Source organism: Chiloscyllium plagiosum, unplaced genomic scaffold (genome assembly GCF_037043375.1).
Source record: "Chiloscyllium plagiosum isolate Xiang-an unplaced genomic scaffold, Cpla_swu_hap1 HiC_scaffold_18, whole genome shotgun sequence".
Classification (NCBI taxonomy): Eukaryota; Metazoa; Chordata; class Chondrichthyes; order Orectolobiformes; family Hemiscylliidae; genus Chiloscyllium; species Chiloscyllium plagiosum.
In genome coordinates, this window is record NW_028270156.1 from 74,543,909 (window position 1) to 74,561,796 (window position 17,888).

Consider the following 17,888-nt stretch of genomic DNA (forward strand, 5'->3'; position numbering starts at 1 on the left):
CAGGGCACCGCTGTAACAGGGCATTGCTGTAGCAGGGCATCGCTGTAACAGGGCACAGCTGTAACAGGACACAGCTGTAACAGGGCACAGCTGTAACAGGGCACCGCTGTATCAGGGCATCGCTGTACCAGGGCACCGCTGTAACAGGGCACCGCTGTACCAGGGCACCGCTGTAACAGGGCATCGCTGTATCAGGGCATCGCTATATCAGGGCATCGCTGTATCAGGGCATCGCTGTATCAGGGCATCGCTGTGACAGGGCACAGCTGTAACAGGTCACCACTGTAACAGGGCTCCACTGTACCAAGGCACCACTGTAACAGGGCACCACTGTAACAGGGCATCGCTGTAACAGGGTATCGCTGTAACAGGCCACGGCTGTACAAGTGCACCGCTGCAACAGGGCATTTCTGCAACAGGGCATTTCTGTAGCAGGGCACCGCTGTACCAGAGTATCGCTGTAACAGGGCACCGCTGTGACAGGGCATCGCTGTAACAGGGCATCGCTGTACCAGAGTATCGCTGTAACAGGGCATCGCTGTAACAGGGCACCGCTGTAATAGGGAATCACTGTATCAGGGCATCGCTGTAACAGGGCACAGCTGTAACAGGTCACCACTGTAACAGAGCTCCACTGTACCAAGGCACCACTGTAACAGGGCACCACTGTACCAGAGCACCGTGGTAACACGGCACCGCTGTAACAGGGCATCGCTGTAACAGGGCATCGCTGTAACAGGGCACCGCTGTATCTGGCCATCGCTGTAGCAGGGCACCGCTGTACCAGAGTATCGCTGTAACAGGGCACCGCTGTAACAGGGCATCGCTGTAACAGGGCATCGCTGTAACAGGGCATCGCTGTACCAGAGAATCGCTGTAACAGGGCATCGCTGTAACAGGGCATCGCTGTAACAGGGCATCGCTGTAACAGGGCATCGCTGTACCAGGGTATCGCTGTACCAGGGCACCGCTGTACCAGGGCACCGCTGTAACAGGGCACCGCTGTACCAGGGTATCGTTGTAACAGGGCACTGCTGTACCAGGGCACCGCTGTAACAGGGCATCGCTGTACCCGGGTATCGCTGTACCAGGGCATTGCTGTAACAGGGTATCGCTGTAACAGGGTATCGCTGTAATAGGGTATCGCTGTAATAGGGTATCGCTGTACCCGGGCACCGCTGTAACAGGGCACCGCTGTAACAGGGTATCGCTGTACCAGGGCACCACTGTAACAGGGTATCGGTGCAACAGGGCATCGCTGTAACAGGGCACCACTGTAACAGGGTATCATTGTAACAGGGCACCGCTGTAACAGGGTATCGCTGTACCAGGGCACCGCTGTAACAGGGCACCGCTGTAACAGGGCACCACTTTAACAGGGCACCACTGTAACAGGGTATCGGTGCAACAGGGCATCGCTGTAACAGGGCACCACTGTAACAGGGTATCATTGTAACAGGGCACCGCTGTAACAGGGTATCGCTGTACCAGGGCACCGCTGTAACAGGGCACCGCTGTAACAGGGCACCACTTTAACAGGGCACCACTTTAACAGGGCACCACTGTAACAGGGCTCCACTGTAACAGGGCATTGCTGTAACAGGGCACCGCTGTAACAGGGCACCACTGTAACAGGGCATCGCTGTACCAGGACACCGCTGTTACAGGGTATCGCTGTAACAGGGCATCGCTGTAACAGGCCACCGCTGTAACAGCGTATCATTGTAACAGGGCACCGCTGTAACAGGGTGTCGCTGTACCCGGGTATCGCTGTACCAGGGCACCACTGTAACAGGGCACCGTTGTAACAGGGCACCGCTGTAACAGGGCACCACTGTAACAGGGCACCGCTGTAACAGGGCACCGCTGTAACAGGGCACCGCTGTACCAGGGCATCGCTGTACCAGGGCATCGCTGTATCAGGGCATCGCTGTAACAGGGCACAGCTGTAACAGGGCACCGCTGTAACAGGGCACCGCTGTATCAGGGCATCGCTGTAACAGGGCACAGCTGTAACAGGTCACCACTGTATCAGGGCATTGCTGTACCAGGGCACCGCTGTAACAGGGCATCGCTGTAGCAGGGCATCGCTGTAACAGGGCACAGCTGTAACAGGGCACCGCTGTATCAGGGCATCGCTGTACCAGGGCACCGCTGTAACAGGGCACCGCTGTACCAGGGCACCGCTGTAACAGGGCACCGCTGTAACAGGGCACCGCTGTAACAGGGCATCGCTGTATCAGGGCATCGCTGTAACAGGGCATCGCTGTAACAGGGCACCGCTGTAATAGGGAATCGCTGTAACAGGGCACCGCTGTAACAGGGCACCGCTGTACCAGAGCACCGTGGTAACACGGCACCGCTGTAACAGGGCATCGCTGTAACAGGGCACCGCTGTACCAGAGCACCGTGGTAACACGGCACCGCTGTAACAGGGCATCGCTGTAACAGGGCATCACTGTAACAGGGCACCGCTGTATCAGGCCATCGCTGTAACAGGGCATTTCTGTAGCAGGGCACCGCTGTACCAGAGTATCGCTGTAACAGGGCACCGCTGTAACAGGGCATCGCTGTAACAGGGCATCGCTGTACCAGAGTATCGCTGTAACAGGGCATCGCTGTAACAGGGCATCGCTGTAACAGGGCATCGCTGTAACAGGGCACCGCTGTAATAGGGAATCGCTGTTACAGGGCACAGCTGTAACAGGGCATCGCTGTAACAACCACCGCTGTAACAGGGCACCACTTCAACAGGGCACCGCTGTAACAGGGCATCGCTGTAACAGGGTATCGTTGCAACGGGGTATCGCTGTAACAGGGTATCGCAGTAACGGCATCGCTGTAACAGGGCACCGCTGTAACAAGGCACCGCTGTAACAGGGCATCGCTGTACCAGGGCATCGCTGTACCAGGGTATTGCTGTACCAGGGCATCGCTGTAACAGGGCACCGCTGTAACAGGGCATCGCTGTAACAGGGCATCGCTGTAATAGGGAATCGCTGTACCAGGGCACGGCTGTAACAGGGCACCGCTGTAACAGGGCATCGCTGTAACAGGGCACCGCTGTAACAGGGCATCGCTGTACCAGGGTATTGCTGTACCAGGGCATCGCTGTACCAGGGCATCGCTGTACCAGGGCATCGCTGTAACAGGGCACCGCTGTAACAGGGCATCGCTGTAATAGGGAATCGCTGTACCAGGGCACGGCTGTAACAGGGCATCGCTGTAACAGGGCACCGCTGTACCAGGGCATCGCTGTAACAGGGCACCGCTGTAACAGGGCATTGCTGTACCAGGGCACCGCTGTAACGGGGCACCGCTGTAACAGGGCATTGCTGTAACAGGGCACCGCTGTAACAGGGCACCACTTTAACAGGGCACCACTGTAACAGGGCTCCACTGTACCAGGGCATTGCTGTAACAGGGCACCGCTGTAACAGTGCACCACTGTAACAGGGCATCGCTGTACCAGGACACCGCTGTTACAGGGTATCGCTGTAACAGGGCACCGCTGTAACAGGGCATCGCTGTACCAGGACACCGCTGTTACAGGGTATCGCTGTAACAGGGCATCGCTGTAACAGGGCACCGCTGTAACAGGGCACCGCTGTAACAGGGTATCATTGTAACAGGGCACCGCTGTAACAGGGTATCGCTGTACCAGGGCATCACTGTACCAGGGCACCGCTGTAACAGGGCATCGCTGTAACAGGGCACTGCTGTAACAGGGCATCGCTGTACCAGGGCACCGCTGTAACAGGGCACCGCTGTAACAGGGCACCGCTGTAACAGGGCATCGCTGTACCAGGACACCGCCGTTTAAAGGCATCGCTGTAACAGGGCACTGCTGTAACAGGGTATCGCTGTACCAGGGCACCACTGTAACAGGGTATCGCTGTACCAGGGCACCACTGTAACAGGGCACCACTGTAACAGGGTATCGTTGTAACAGGGCACCGCTGTGACAGGGTATCGATGTAACAGGGCACCGCTGTAACAGGGTATCGCTGTAACAGGGTATCACTGTACCCGGGTATCGCTGTACCAGGGCACCACTGTAACAGGGCAACAGAGCTCCACTGTAACAGGGCTCCATTGTAACAGGGCTCCATTGTAACAGGGCAACAGAGCTCCACTGTAACAGGGCTCCATTGTAACAGGGCAACAGGGCTTCACTGTAACAGGGCTCCACTGTAACAGGGTAACAGGGCTTCACTGTAACAGGGTAACAGTGCTCCACTGTAACAGGGTAACAGGGTACCACTGCAACAGGGCAACAGGGCTCCACTGTAACAGGGTAACAGGGCACCACTACAACAGGGCAACAGGGCTCCACTGTAACAGGGTAACAGGGCTTCACTGTAACAGGGTAACAGTGCTCCACTGTAACAGGGTAACAGGGCACCACTGCAACAGGGCAACAGGGCTCCACTGTAACAGGGTAACAGGGCACCACTACAACAGCGCACCACTGTAACAGGTTAATAGAGCTCCACTGTAACAGGTTAACAGTGCTCCACTGTAACAGGGTAACAGGGCACCACTGCAACAGGGCAACAGGGCTCCACTGTAACAGGGTAACAGGGCACCACTACAACAGCGCACCACTGTAACAGGTTAATAGAGCTCCACTGTAACAGGTTAACATGGCTCCACTGTAACAGGTTAACAGAGCTCCACTGTAACAGGGTAACAGGGCTCCACTGTAACAGGGTAACAGGGCTCCACTGTAACAGGTTAACAGAGCTCCACTGTAACAGGTTAACAGGGCTCCACTGTAACAGGGTAACAGGCCTCCACTGTAACAGGTTAACAGGGCTCCACTGTAACAGTGCTCCACTGTAACAGGGTAACAGGCCTCCACTGTAACAGGTTAACATGGCTCCACTGTAACAGGTTAACAGAGCTCCACTGTAACAGGGTAACAGTGCTCCACTGTAACAGGGTAACAGGGCCCCACTGTAACAGGGCTCTACTGTAACAAGGTAACAGTGCTCCACTGTAACAGGGTAACAGGGCACCACTGTAACAGGGTAACAGGGCACCACTGTAACAGGGTAACAGTGCTCCACTGTAACAGGGTAACAGTGCTCCACTGTAACAGGGTAACAGAGCTCCACTGCAACAGGGTAACAGTGTTCCACTGTAACAGGGTAACAGAGCTCCACTGTAACAGGGTAACAGTGTTCCACTGTAACAGGGTAACAGAGCTCCACTGTAACAGAGTAACAGGCCTCCACTGTAACAGGGTAACAGTGCTCCACTGTCACAGGTTAACAGAGCTCCACTGTAACAGGGTAACAGGGCTCCACTGTAACAGGGCTCCACTGTAACAGGGTAACAGGGCTCCACTGTAACAGGGTAACAGTGCTCCACTGTAACAGGGTAACAGTGCTCCACTGTAACAGGGTAACAGTGTTCCACTGTAACAGGGTAACAGGGCTCCACTGTAACAGGGTAAATGGGAACCACTACAACAGGGCACCACTGTAACAGGGCAACAGGGCTCCATTGTAACAGTGTAACAGTGCTCCACTGTAACAGGGTAACAGTGCTCCACTACAACAGGGCACCACTGTGACAGGGTAACAGGGCTCCACTGTAACAGGGTAACAGGGCTTCACTGTAACAGGGCTCCACTGTAACAAGGTAACAGTGCTCCACTGTAAAAGGGTAACAGGGCACCACTGCAACAGGGCAACAGGGCTCCACTGTAACAGGGTAACAGGGCACCACTACAACAGCGCACCACTGTAACAGGTTAACAGAGCTCCACTGTAACAGGTTAACAGGGCTCCACTGTCACAGGTTAACAGAGCTCCACTGTAACAGGGTAACAGGGCTCCATTGTAACAGGGTAACAGGGCTCCACTGTAACAGGGTAACAGTGCTCCACTGTAACAGGGTAACAGGGCACCACTGCAACAAGGGAACATGGCTCCACTGTAACAGGGTAACAGGGCTCCACTACAACAGCGCACCACTGTAACAGGTTAACAGAGCTCCACTGTAACAGGTTAACAGGGCTCCACTGTCACAGGTTAACAGAGCTCCACTGTAACAGGGTAACAGGGCTCCACTGTAACAGGGTAACAGGGCTCCACTGTAACAGGGTAACAGGGCTCCACTGTAACAGGGTAACAGGGCTCCACTGTAACAGGGTAACAGTGCTCCACTGTAACAGGTAAACAGAGCTCCACTGTAACAGGTTAACAGGGCTCCACTGTAACAAGGTAACAGTGCTCCACTGTAACAGGTTAACAGATCTTACCTGTAACAGGTTAATAGGGCTCCACTGTAACAGGCTAACAGGGCTCCACTGTAACAGGGTAACAGGGCTCCACTGTAACAGGTTAACAGAGCTCCACTGTAACAGGGTAACAGGGCTCCACTGTAACAGGGTAACAGTGCTCCACTGTAACAGGGTAACAGGGCTCCACTGTAACAAGGTAACAGGGCACCACTGCAACAGGGCAACAGGGCTCCACTGTAACAGGTTAACAGAGCTCCACTGTAACAAGGTAACAGTGCTCCACTGTAACAGGGTAACAGTGCTCCACTGTAACAGGGTAACAGGGCTCCACTGTAACAAGGTAACAGGGCACCACTGCAACAGGGCAACAGGGCTCCACTGTAACAGGTTAACAGAGCTCCACTGTAACAGGTTAACAAGGCTCCACTGTCACAGGTTAACAGAGCTCCACTGTAACAGGGTAACAGGGCTCCACTGTAACAGGGTAACAGGGCTCCACTGTAACAGGGTAACAGGGCTCCACTGTAACAGGGCAACAGGGCTCCACTGTAACAGGTTAACAGAGCTCCACTGTAACAGGTTAACAAGGCTCCACTGTCACAGGTTAACAGAGCTCCACTGTAACAGGGTAACAGGGCTTCACTGTAACAGGGTAACAGGGCTCCACTGTAACAGGGTAACAGGGCTCCACTGTAACAGGGTAACAGGGCTCCACTGTAACAGGGTAACAGGGCTTCACTGTAACAGGGTAACAGGGCTCCACTGTAACAGGGTAACAGGGCTCCACTGTAACAGGGTAACAGGGCTCCACTGTAACAGGGTAACAGGGCTCCACTGTAACAGGGTAACAGGGCACCACTGTAACAGGGTAACAGTGCTCCACTGTAACAGGGTAACAGTGCTCCACTGTAACAGGTTAACAGAGCTCCACTGCAACAGGGTAACAGTGTTCCACTGTAACAGGGTAACAGAGCTCCACTGTAACAGGGTAACAGTGTTCCACTGTAACAGGATAACAGAGCTCCACTGTAACAGGGTAACAGGCCTCCACTGTAACAGGGTAACAGTGCTCCACTGTCACAGGTTAACAGAGCTCCACTGTAACAGGGTAACAGGGCTCCACTGTAACAGGGTAACAGGGCTCCACTGTAACAGGGTAACAGGGCTCCACTGTAACAGGGTAACAGGGCTCCACTGTAACAGGGTAACAGTGCTCCACTGTAACAGGTTAACAGAGCTCCACTGTAACAGGGTAACAGTGTTCCACTGTAACAGGGTAACAGGGCTCCACTGTAACAGGGTAAATGGGAACCACTACAACAGGGCACCACTGTAACAGGGCAACAGGGCTCCATTGTAACAGCGTAACAGTGCTCCACTGTAACAGGGTAACAGTGCTCCACTACAACAGGGCACCACTGTGACAGGGTAACAGGGCTCCACTGTAACAGGGTAACAGGGCTTCACTGTAACAGGGTAACAGTGTTCCACTGTAACAGGGCTCCACTGTAACAAGGTAACAGTGCTCCACTGTAAAAGGGTAACAGGGCACCACTGCAACAGGGCAACAGGGCTCCACTGTAACAGGGTAACAGGGCACCACTACAACAGCGCACCACTGTAACAGGTTAACAGAGCTCCACTGTAACAGGTTAACAGGGCTCCACTGTCACAGGTTAACAGAGCTCCACTGTAACAGGGTAACAGGGCTCCATTGTAACAGGGTAACAGGGCTCCACTGTAACAGGGTAACAGTGCTCCACTGTAACAGGGTAACAGGGCACCACTGCAACAAGGGAACATGGCTCCACTGTAACAGGGTAACAGGGCACCACTACAACAGCGCACCACTGTAACAGGTTAACAGAGCTCCACTGTAACAGGTTAACAGGGCTCCACTGTCACAGGTTAACAGAGCTCCACTGTAACAGGGTAACAGAGCTCCACTGTAACAGGGTAACAGGGCTCCACTGTAACAGGGTAACAGGGCTCCACTGTAACAGGGTAACAGGGCTCCACTGTAACAGGGTAACAGGGCTCCACTGTAACAGGGTAACAGGGCACCACTACAACAGCGCACCACTGTAACAGGTTAACAGAGCTCCACTGTAACAGGTTAACAGGGCTCCACTGTCACAGGTTAACAGAGCTCCACTGTAACAGGGTAACAGAGCTCCACTGTAACAGGGTAACAGGGCTCCACTGTAACAGGGTAACAGGGCTCCACTGTAACAGGGTAACAGGGCTCCACTGTAACAGGTAAACAGAGCTCCACTGTAACAGGTTAACAGGGCTCCACTGTAACAAGGTAACAGGGCTCCACTGTAACAGGTTAACAGATCTTACCTGTAACAGGTTAATAGGGCTCCACTGTAACAGGCTAACAGGGCTCCACTGTAACAGGGTAACAGGGCTCCACTGTAACAGGTTAACAGAGCTCCACTGTAACAGGGTAACAGGGCTCCACTGTAACAGGGTAACAGTGCTCCACTGTAACAGGGTAACAGTGCTCCACTGTAACAGGGTAACAGGGCTCCACTGTAACAAGGTAACAGGGCACCACTGCAACAGGGCAACAGGGCTCCACTGCAACAGGGCAACAGGGCTCCACTGTAACAGGTTAACAAGGCTCCACTGTCACAGGTTAACAGAGCTCCACTGTAACAGGGTAACAGGGCTCCACTGTAACAGGGTAACAGGGCTCCACTGTAACAGGGTAACAGGGCTCCACTGTAACAGGGTAACAGGGCTCCACTGTAACAGGTTAACAGAGCTCCACTGTAACAGGTTAACAAGGCTCCACTGTCACAGGTTAACAGAGCTCCACTGTAACAGGGTAACAGGGCACCACTGCAACAGGGCAACAGGGCTCCACTGTAACAGGTTAACAGAGCTCCACTGTAACAGGTTAACAAGGCTCCACTGTCACAGGTTAACAGAGCTCCACTGTAACAGGGTAACAGGGCTTCACTGTAACAGGGTAACAGGGCTCCACTGTAACAGGGTAACAGGGCTCCACTGTAACAGGGTAACAGGGCTTCACTGTAACAGGGTAACAGGGCTCCACTGTAACAGGGTAACAGGGCTCCACTGTAACAGGGTAACAGGGCTCCACTGTAACAGGGTAACAGGGCTCCACTGTAACAGGGTAACAGGGCTCCACTGTAACAGGTTAACAGAGCTTACCTGTAACAGGGTAACAGGGCTCCATTGTAACAGGGCCAGAGGGCTCCACTGTAACAGGGTAACAGGGCTCCACTGTAACAGGGTAACAGGGCTCCACTGTAACAGGGTAACAGGGCTCCACTGTAACAGGTTAACAGAGCTCCACTGTAACAGGTTAACAGGGCTCCACTGTAACAAGGTAACAGTGCTCCACTGTAACAGGTTAACAGAGCTTACCTGTAACAGGGTAACAGGGCTCCATTGTAACAGGGCCAGAGGGCTCCACTGTAACAGGGTAACAGGGCTCCACTGTAACAGGGTAACAGGGCTCCACTGTAACAGGGTAACAGGGCTCCACTGTAAAAGGGCTCCACTGTAACAGGGTAACAGGGCTCCAGTGTAACAGGGCTCCACTGTAACAGGGTAACAGGGCTCCAGTGTAACAGGGTAACAGGGCTCCACTGAAACAGGGCTCCACTGTAACAGTGCTCCACTGTAACAGGGTAACAGGGCTCCACTGTAACAGGGTAACAGGGCTCCAGTGAAACAGGGCAACAGGGCTCCACTGTAACAGGGGTCCACTGCAAGAGGGCTCCACTGCAACAGGGCTCCACTGTATCAGGGCACCACTGTAACAGGGTAACAGTGCTCCACTGTAACAGGGTAACAGGGCTTCACTGTAACAGGGCTCCACTGTAACAGGGTAACAGTGCTCCACTGTAACAGGGTAACAGGGCTCCACTGTAACAGGGTAACAGTGCTCCACTGTAACAGGGTAACAGGGCTTCACTGTAACAGGGCTCCACTGTAACAGGGTAACAGTGCTCCAGTGTAACAGGGCAACAGGGTTCCACTGTAACAGGGCTCCACTGTAACAGGGCTCCACTGTAACAGGGTAACAGTGCTCCAGTGTAACAGGGCTCCACTGTAACAGGGTAACAGTGCTCCACTGTAACAGGGCAACAGTGCTCCACTGTAACAGGGTAACAGGGCTCCACTGTAACAGGTTAACAGGGCTCCACTGTAACAGGTTAATAGAGCTCCACTGTAACAGGTTAACAGTGCTCCACTGTAACAGGGTAACAGGGCACCACTGCAACAGGGCAACAGGGCTCCACTGTAACAGGGTAACAGGGCACCACTACAACAGCGCACCACTGTAACAGGTTAATAGAGCTCCACTGTAACAGGTTAACATGGCTCCACTGTAACAGGTTAACAGAGCTCCACTGTAACGGGGTAACAGGGCTCCACTGTAACAGGGTAACAGGGCTCCACTGTAACAGGTTAACAGAGCTCCACTGTAACAGGTTAACAGGGCTCCACTGTAACAGGGTAACAGGCCTCCACTGTAACAGGTTAACATGGCTCCACTGTAACAGGTTAACAGAGCTCCACTGTAACAGGGTAACAGTGCTCCACTGTAACAGGGTAACAGGGCCCCACTGTAACAGGGCTCTACTGTAACAAGGTAACAGTGCTCCACTGTAACAGGGTAACAGGGCACCACTGTAACAGGGTAACAGGGCACCACTGTAACAGGGTAACAGTGCTCCACTGTAACAGGGTAACAGTGCTCCACTGTAACAGGTTAACAGAGCTCCACTGCAACAGGGTAACAGTGTTCCACTGTAACAGGGTAACAGAGCTCCGCTGTAACAGGGTAACAGTGTTCCACTGTAACAGGGTAACAGAGCTCCACTGTAACAGAGTAACAGGCCTCCACTGTAACAGGGTAACAGTGCTCCACTGTCACAGGTTAACAGAGCTCCACTGTAACAGGGTAACAGGGCTCCACTGTAACAGAGTAACAGGGCTCCACTGTAACAGGGTAACAGGGCTCCACTGTAACAGGGTAACAGGGCTCCACTGTAACAGGGTAACAGGGCTCCACTGTAACAGGGTAACAGAGCTCCACTGTAACAGGGTAACAGTGTTCCACTGTAACAGGGTAACAGGGCTCCACTGTAACAGGGTAAATGGGAACCACTACAACAGGGCACCACTGTAACAGGGCAACAGGGCTCCATTGTAACAGTGTAACAGTGCTCCACTGTAACAGGGTAACAGTGCTCCACTACAACAGGGCACCACTGTGACAGGGTAACAGGGCTCCACTGTAACAGGGTAACAGGGCTCCACTGTAACAGGGTAACAGTGTTCCACTGTAACAGGGCTCCACTGTAACAAGGTAACAGTGCTCCACTGTAAAAGGGTAACAGGGCACCACTGCAACAGGGCAACAGGGCTCCACTGTAACAGGGTAACAGGGCACCACTACAACAGCGCACCACTGTAACAGGTTAACAGAGCTCCACTGTAACAGGTTAACAGGGCTCCACTGTCACAGGTTAACAGAGCTCCACTGTAACAGGGTAACAGGGCTCCATTGTAACAGGGTAACAGGGCTCCACTGTAACAGGGTAACAGTGCTCCACTGTAACAGGGTAACAGGGCACCACTACAACAGCGCACCACTGTAACAGGTTAACAGAGCTCCACTGTAACAGGTTAACAGGGCTCCACTGTCACAGGTTAACAGAGCTCCACTGTAACAGGGTAACAGGGCTCCACTGTAACAGGGTAACAGGGCTCCACTGTAACAGGGTAACAGGGCTCCACTGTAACAGGGTAACAGGGCTCCACTGTAACAGGGTAACAGTGCTCCACTGTAACAGGTAAACAGAGCTCCACTGTAACAGGTTAACAGGGCTCCACTGTAACAAGGTAACAGTGCTCCACTGTAACAGGTTAACAGATCTTACCTGTAACAGGTTAATAGGGCTCCACTGTAACAGGCTAACAGGGCTCCACTGTAACAGGGTAACAGGGCTCCACTGTAACAGGTTAACAGAGCTCCACTGTAACAGGGTAACAGGGCTCCACTGTAACAGGGTAACAGTGCTCCACTGTAACAGGGTAACAGTGCTCCACTGTGACAGGGTAACAGGGCTCCACTGTAACAAGGTAACAGGGCACCACTGCAACAGGGCAACAGGGCTCCACTGTAACAGGTTAACAGAGCTCCACTGTAACAGGTTAACAAGGCTCCACTGTAACAGGTTAACAAGGCTCCACTGTCACAGGTTAACAGAGCTCCACTGTAACAGGTTAACAGGGCTCCACTGTAACAGGGTAACAGGGCTCCACTGTAACAGGGTAACAGGGCTCCACTGTAACAGGGCAACAGGGCTCCACTGTAACAGGTTAACAGAGCTCCACTGTAACAGGTTAACAAGGCTCCACTGTCACAGGTTAACAGAGCTCCACTGTAACAGGGTAACAGGGCTTCACTGTAACAGGGTAACAGGGCTCCACTGTAACAGGGTAACAGGGCTCCACTGTAACAGGGTAACAGGGCTCCACTGTAACAGGGCAACAGGGCTCCACTGTAACAGGGTAACAGGGCTCCACTGTAACAGGGTAACAGGGCTTCACTGTAACAGGGTAACAGGGCTCCACTGTAACAGGGTAACAGGGCTCCACTGTCACAGGTTAACAGAACTCCACTGTAACAGGGTAACAGGGCTCCACTGTAACAGGGTAACAGGGCTCCACTGTAACAGGGTAACAGGGCTCCACTGTAACAGGTTAACAGAGCTTACCTGTAACAGGGTAACAGGGCTCCATTGTAACAGGGCCAGAGGGCTCCACTGTAACAGGGTAACAGGGCTCCACTGTAACAGGGTAACAGGGCTCCACTGTAACAGGGTAACAGGGCTCCACTGTAACAGGTTAACAGAGCTCCACTGTAACAGGTTAACAGGGCTCCACTGTAACAAGGTAACAGTGCTCCACTGTAACAGGTTAACAGAGCTTACCTGTAACAGGGTAACAGGGCTCCATTTTAACAGGGCCAGAGGGCTCCACTGTAACAGGGTAACAGGGCTCCACTGTAACAGGGTAACAGGGCTCCACTGTAACAGGGTAACAGGGCTCCACTGTAACAGGGCTCCACTGTAACAGGGTAACAGGGCTCCAGTGTAACAGGGCTCCACTGTAACAGGGTAACAGGGCTCCAGTGTAACAGGGTAACAGGGCTCCACTGAAACAGGGCTCCACTGTAACAGTGCTCCACTGTAACAGGGTAACAGGGCTCCACTGTAACAGGGGTCCACTGCAAGAGGGCTCCACTGCAACAGGGCTCCACTGTATCAGGGCACCACTGTAACAGGGTAACAGTGCTCCACTGTAACAGGGTAACAGTGCTCCACTGTAACAGTGCTCCACTGTAACAGGGTAACAGTGCTCCAGTGTAACAGGGCAACAGGGTTCCACTGTAACAGGGCTCCACTGTAACAGGGCTCCACTGTAACAGGGTAACAGTGCTCCAGTGTAACAGGGCTCCACTGTAACAGGGTAACAGTGCTCCACTGTAACAGGGCAACAGTGCTCCACTGTAACAGGGTAACAGGGCTCCACTGTAACAGGTTAACAGGGCTCCACTGTAACAGGGCAACAGTGCTCCACTGTAACAGGGTAACAGTGCTCCACTGTAACAGGGTAACAGTGCTCCACTGTAACAGGGTAACAGGCCTCCACTGTAACAGTGCTCCACTGTAACAGTGCTCCACTGAAACAGGGCTATAGGGAACCACTGCAACAACAGGGCAGTGCTCCAACAGTTGGGAAGTTGAGTGAAAGGTGACGGAATGTCGGGTTAATGAGTAGGTAATCCCAACGGGCAGGATCTGACAGTGGTGTCCCACAAGGATCTGTGCTCCAGCTTCAATTAATCACATTATTTAACAACACCTTGGATAATGGTATCGAAATGTATATATCCAAATTCGCTGATGAGAGAAAGTTCGGTGACATTGTAGAGAGTGTAGATGGTCACATAACATTACAAAGGAATATTGATAGACTGGGTGAATGGGCAAAACTGCGGCAGATGGAGTTCAGTATAAGCAATTATGCATTGTGGACTGAGAAAGGATAGATGAGGGTAATTTCTAGAAGATCAGAAGTTAAATACAGTGGCTGTCCAAAGAAAAGACAGGGGAGATAACGATAACCCATTTTCACTGTTTGGATATTCTACAACTAGGGTCATAGACTGAGGAATGGGGCCAGACCACCCAGCAGAGATGTCCACACACAAACAGTGGGAGAGATTGGGTACTTTCTTCCACAAACTGCAACGGATGATGGGTCAGCTGTTACCTTTAAATCTGAGGAGGACTGTCTTACCAAAGGGATGTCCTTGTTAACTAACAGGCCCAACGATTCCATGGATTGAAGCTCCCAGATGGGAAAGGGGCTTGGAATACCAGAATTCTTGAATATTCGTGTATTAAACCAAAGGGCACGGCTGAGCGGGCGGCAGAGAAAACTGTAGATACTTACGTACAACTGCAATGAAGCTGGTCTTATCCAGGAGAATCCATAGGCCAAAGCCAAGGATAACAGCTCCAAGAATCTAGAGAACAATCAACATGTCAGGGAAAAACAGAAACAGGAACACACATAATCCACAGGAAAGGGAGGGCGAGGGATACTGAACTATCTCCACGTAGGGGACAGATACAGGAACATGATGCAAACTGGGACAGCCAGGAATCTACACAGAAACACACACAGTCCGCAGGTATGTGGAGCCAGGGAGACTGAACTCAGAGGTTTCCTGAACCTATCTACAGGGAGAGTCAGTGAGGGGTTTCCTGTATTTATCTACAGGGGGAGTCACTGAGGGGTTTCCTGTATTTATCTACAGGGGGAGTCACTGAGGGGTTTCCTGTATTTATCTACAGGGGGAGTCACTGAGGGGTTTCCCATATTTATCTACAGGGGGAGTCACTGAGGGGTTTCCCATATTAATCTACAGGGAGAGTCACTGAGGGGTTTCCCATATTTATCTACAGGGGGAGTCACTGAGGGGTTTCCTGTATTTATCTACAGGGGGAGTTACTGAGGGGTTTCCCATATTTATCTACAGGGGGAGTCACTGAGGGGTTTCCCGTATTTATCTACAGAGGGAGTCACTGAGGGGTTTCCCGTATTTATCTACAGGGGGAGTCACTTAGGGGTTTCCTGTATTTATCTACAGGGGGAGTCACTGAGGGGTTTCCTGTATTTATCTACAGGGGGAGTCACTGAGGGGTTTCCTGTATTTATCTACAGGGGGAGTCACTGAGGGGTTTCCCATATTTATCTACAGGGGGAGTCACTGAGGGGTTTCCCATATTAATCTACAGGGAGAGTCACTGAGGGGTTTCCCATATTTATCTACAGGGGGAGTCACTGAGGGGTTTCCTGTATTTATCTACAGGGGGAGTTACTGAGGGGTTTCCCATATTTATCTACAGGGGGAGTCACTGAGGGGTTTCCCGTATTTATCTACAGAGGGAGTCACTGAGGGGTTTCCCGTATTTATCTACAGGGGGAGTCACTTAGGGGTTTCCTGTATTTATCTACAGGGGGAGTCACTGAGGGGTTTCCTGTATTTATCTACAGGGGGAGTCACTGAGGGGTTTCCCGTATTTATCTACAGGGAGAGTCACTGAGGGGTTTCCTGTATTTATCTACAGGGGGAGTCACTGAGGGGTTTCCTGTATTTATCTACAGGGGGAGTCACTTAGGGGTTTCCTGTATTTATCTACAGGGGGAGTCACAGAGGGGTTTCCCGTATTTATCTACAGGGAGAGTCACTGAGGGGTTTCCTGTATTTATCTACAGGGGGAGTCACTGAGGGGTTTCCTGTATTTATCTACAGGGGGAGTCACTGAGGGGTTTCCCGTATTTATCTACAGGGGGAGTCACTGAGGGGTTTCCTGTATTTATCTACAGGGGGAGTCACTGAGGGGTTTCCCGTATTTATCTACAGGGGGAGTCACTGAGGGGTTTCCAATATTTATCTACAGGGGGCGTCACTGAGGGGTTTCCTGTATTTATCTACAGGGGGAGTCACTGAGGGGGTTCCTGTATTTATCTACAGGGGGAGTCACTGAGGGGGTTCCTGTATTTATCTACAGGGGGCGTCACTGAGGGGTTTCCTGTATTTATCTACAGGGGGAGTCACTGAGGGGTTTCCTGTATTTATCTACAGGGGGAGTCACTGAGGGGTTTCCTGTATTTATCTACAGGGGGAGTCACTGAGGGGTTTCCCGTATTTATCTACAGGGGGAGTCACTGAGGGGTTTCCTGTATTTATCTACAGGGGGAGTCACTGAGGGGTTTCCCATATTTATCTACAGGGGGCGTCACTGAGGGGTTTCCTGTATTTATCTACAGGGGGAGTCACTGAGGGGTTTCCCATATTTATCTACAGGGGGCGTCACTGAGGGGTTTCCCATATTTATCTACAGGGGGAGTCACTGAGGGGTTTCCCATATTTATCTACAGGGGGAGTCACTGAGGGGTTTCCTGTATTTATCTACAGGGGGAGTCACTGAGGGGTTTCCCATATTTATCTACAGGGGGAGTCACTGAGGGGTTTTCTGTATTTATCTATAGGGGGAGTCACTGAGGGGTTTCCCATATTTATCTACAGGGGTAGTCACTGAGAGGTTTCCCATATTTATCTACAGGGGGAGTCACTGAGGGGTTTCCCATATTTATCTACAGGGGGAGTCACAGAGGGGTTTCCTGTATTTATCTACAGGGGGAGTCACTGAGGGGTTTCCTGTATTTATCTACAGGGGGAGTCACTGAGGGGTTTCCCATATTTATCTACAGGGGGAGTCACTGAGGGGTTTCCCATATTTATCTACAGGGGGAGTCACTGAGGGGTTTCCTGTATTTATCTACAGGGGGAGTCACTGAGGGGTTTCCCATATTTATCTACAGGGGGAGTCACTGAGGGGTTTCCCATATTTATCTACAGGGGGAGTCACAGAGGGGTTTCCTGTATTTATCTACAGGGGGAGTCACTGAGGGGTTTCCTGTATTTATCTACAGGGGGAGTCACTGAGGGGTTTCCCATATTTATCTACAGGGGGAGTCACTGAGGGGTTTCCCATATTTATCTACAGGGGGAGTCACTGAGGGGTTTCCTGTATTTATCTACAGGGGGAGTCACTGAGGGGTTTCCCATATTTATCTACAGGGGGAGTCACTGAGGGGTTTCCTGTATTTATCTACAGGGGGAGTCACTGAGGGGTTTCCTGTATTTATCTACAGGGGGAGTCACTGAGGGGTTTCCCATATTTATCTACAGGGGGAGTCACTGAGGGGTTTCCTGTATTTATCTACAGGGGGAGTCACTGAGGGGTTTCCCATATTTATCTACAGGGGGAGTCACTGAGAGGTTTCCCATATTTATCTACAGGGGGAGTCACTGAGGGGTTTCCTGTATTTATCTACAGGGGGAGTCACTGAGGGGTTTCCTGTATTTATCTACAGGGGGAGTCACTGAGGGGTTTCCTGTATTTATCTACAGGGGGAGTCACTGAGGGGGTTCCTGTATTTATCTACAGGGGGCGTCACTGAGGGGTTTCCTGTATTTATCTACAGGGGGAGTCACTGAGGG

The 17,888-nt window shown here is 52.1% G+C and overlaps 1 protein-coding gene across 1 annotated transcript in view; it reads right to left on the minus strand.

The window, feature by feature from the left end:
• Positions 1-17,888, minus strand: part of cd82b (CD82 molecule b) — a 165,936-nt gene that overhangs the window by 128,081 nt on the left and 19,967 nt on the right. Inside the window, exon 3 of the mRNA XM_087996803.1 lies at positions 14,768-14,840. Coding sequence (XP_087852929.1) covers positions 14,768-14,840 — 73 coding nt within the window. The remainder of the gene's footprint in view (positions 1-14,767; positions 14,841-17,888) is intronic.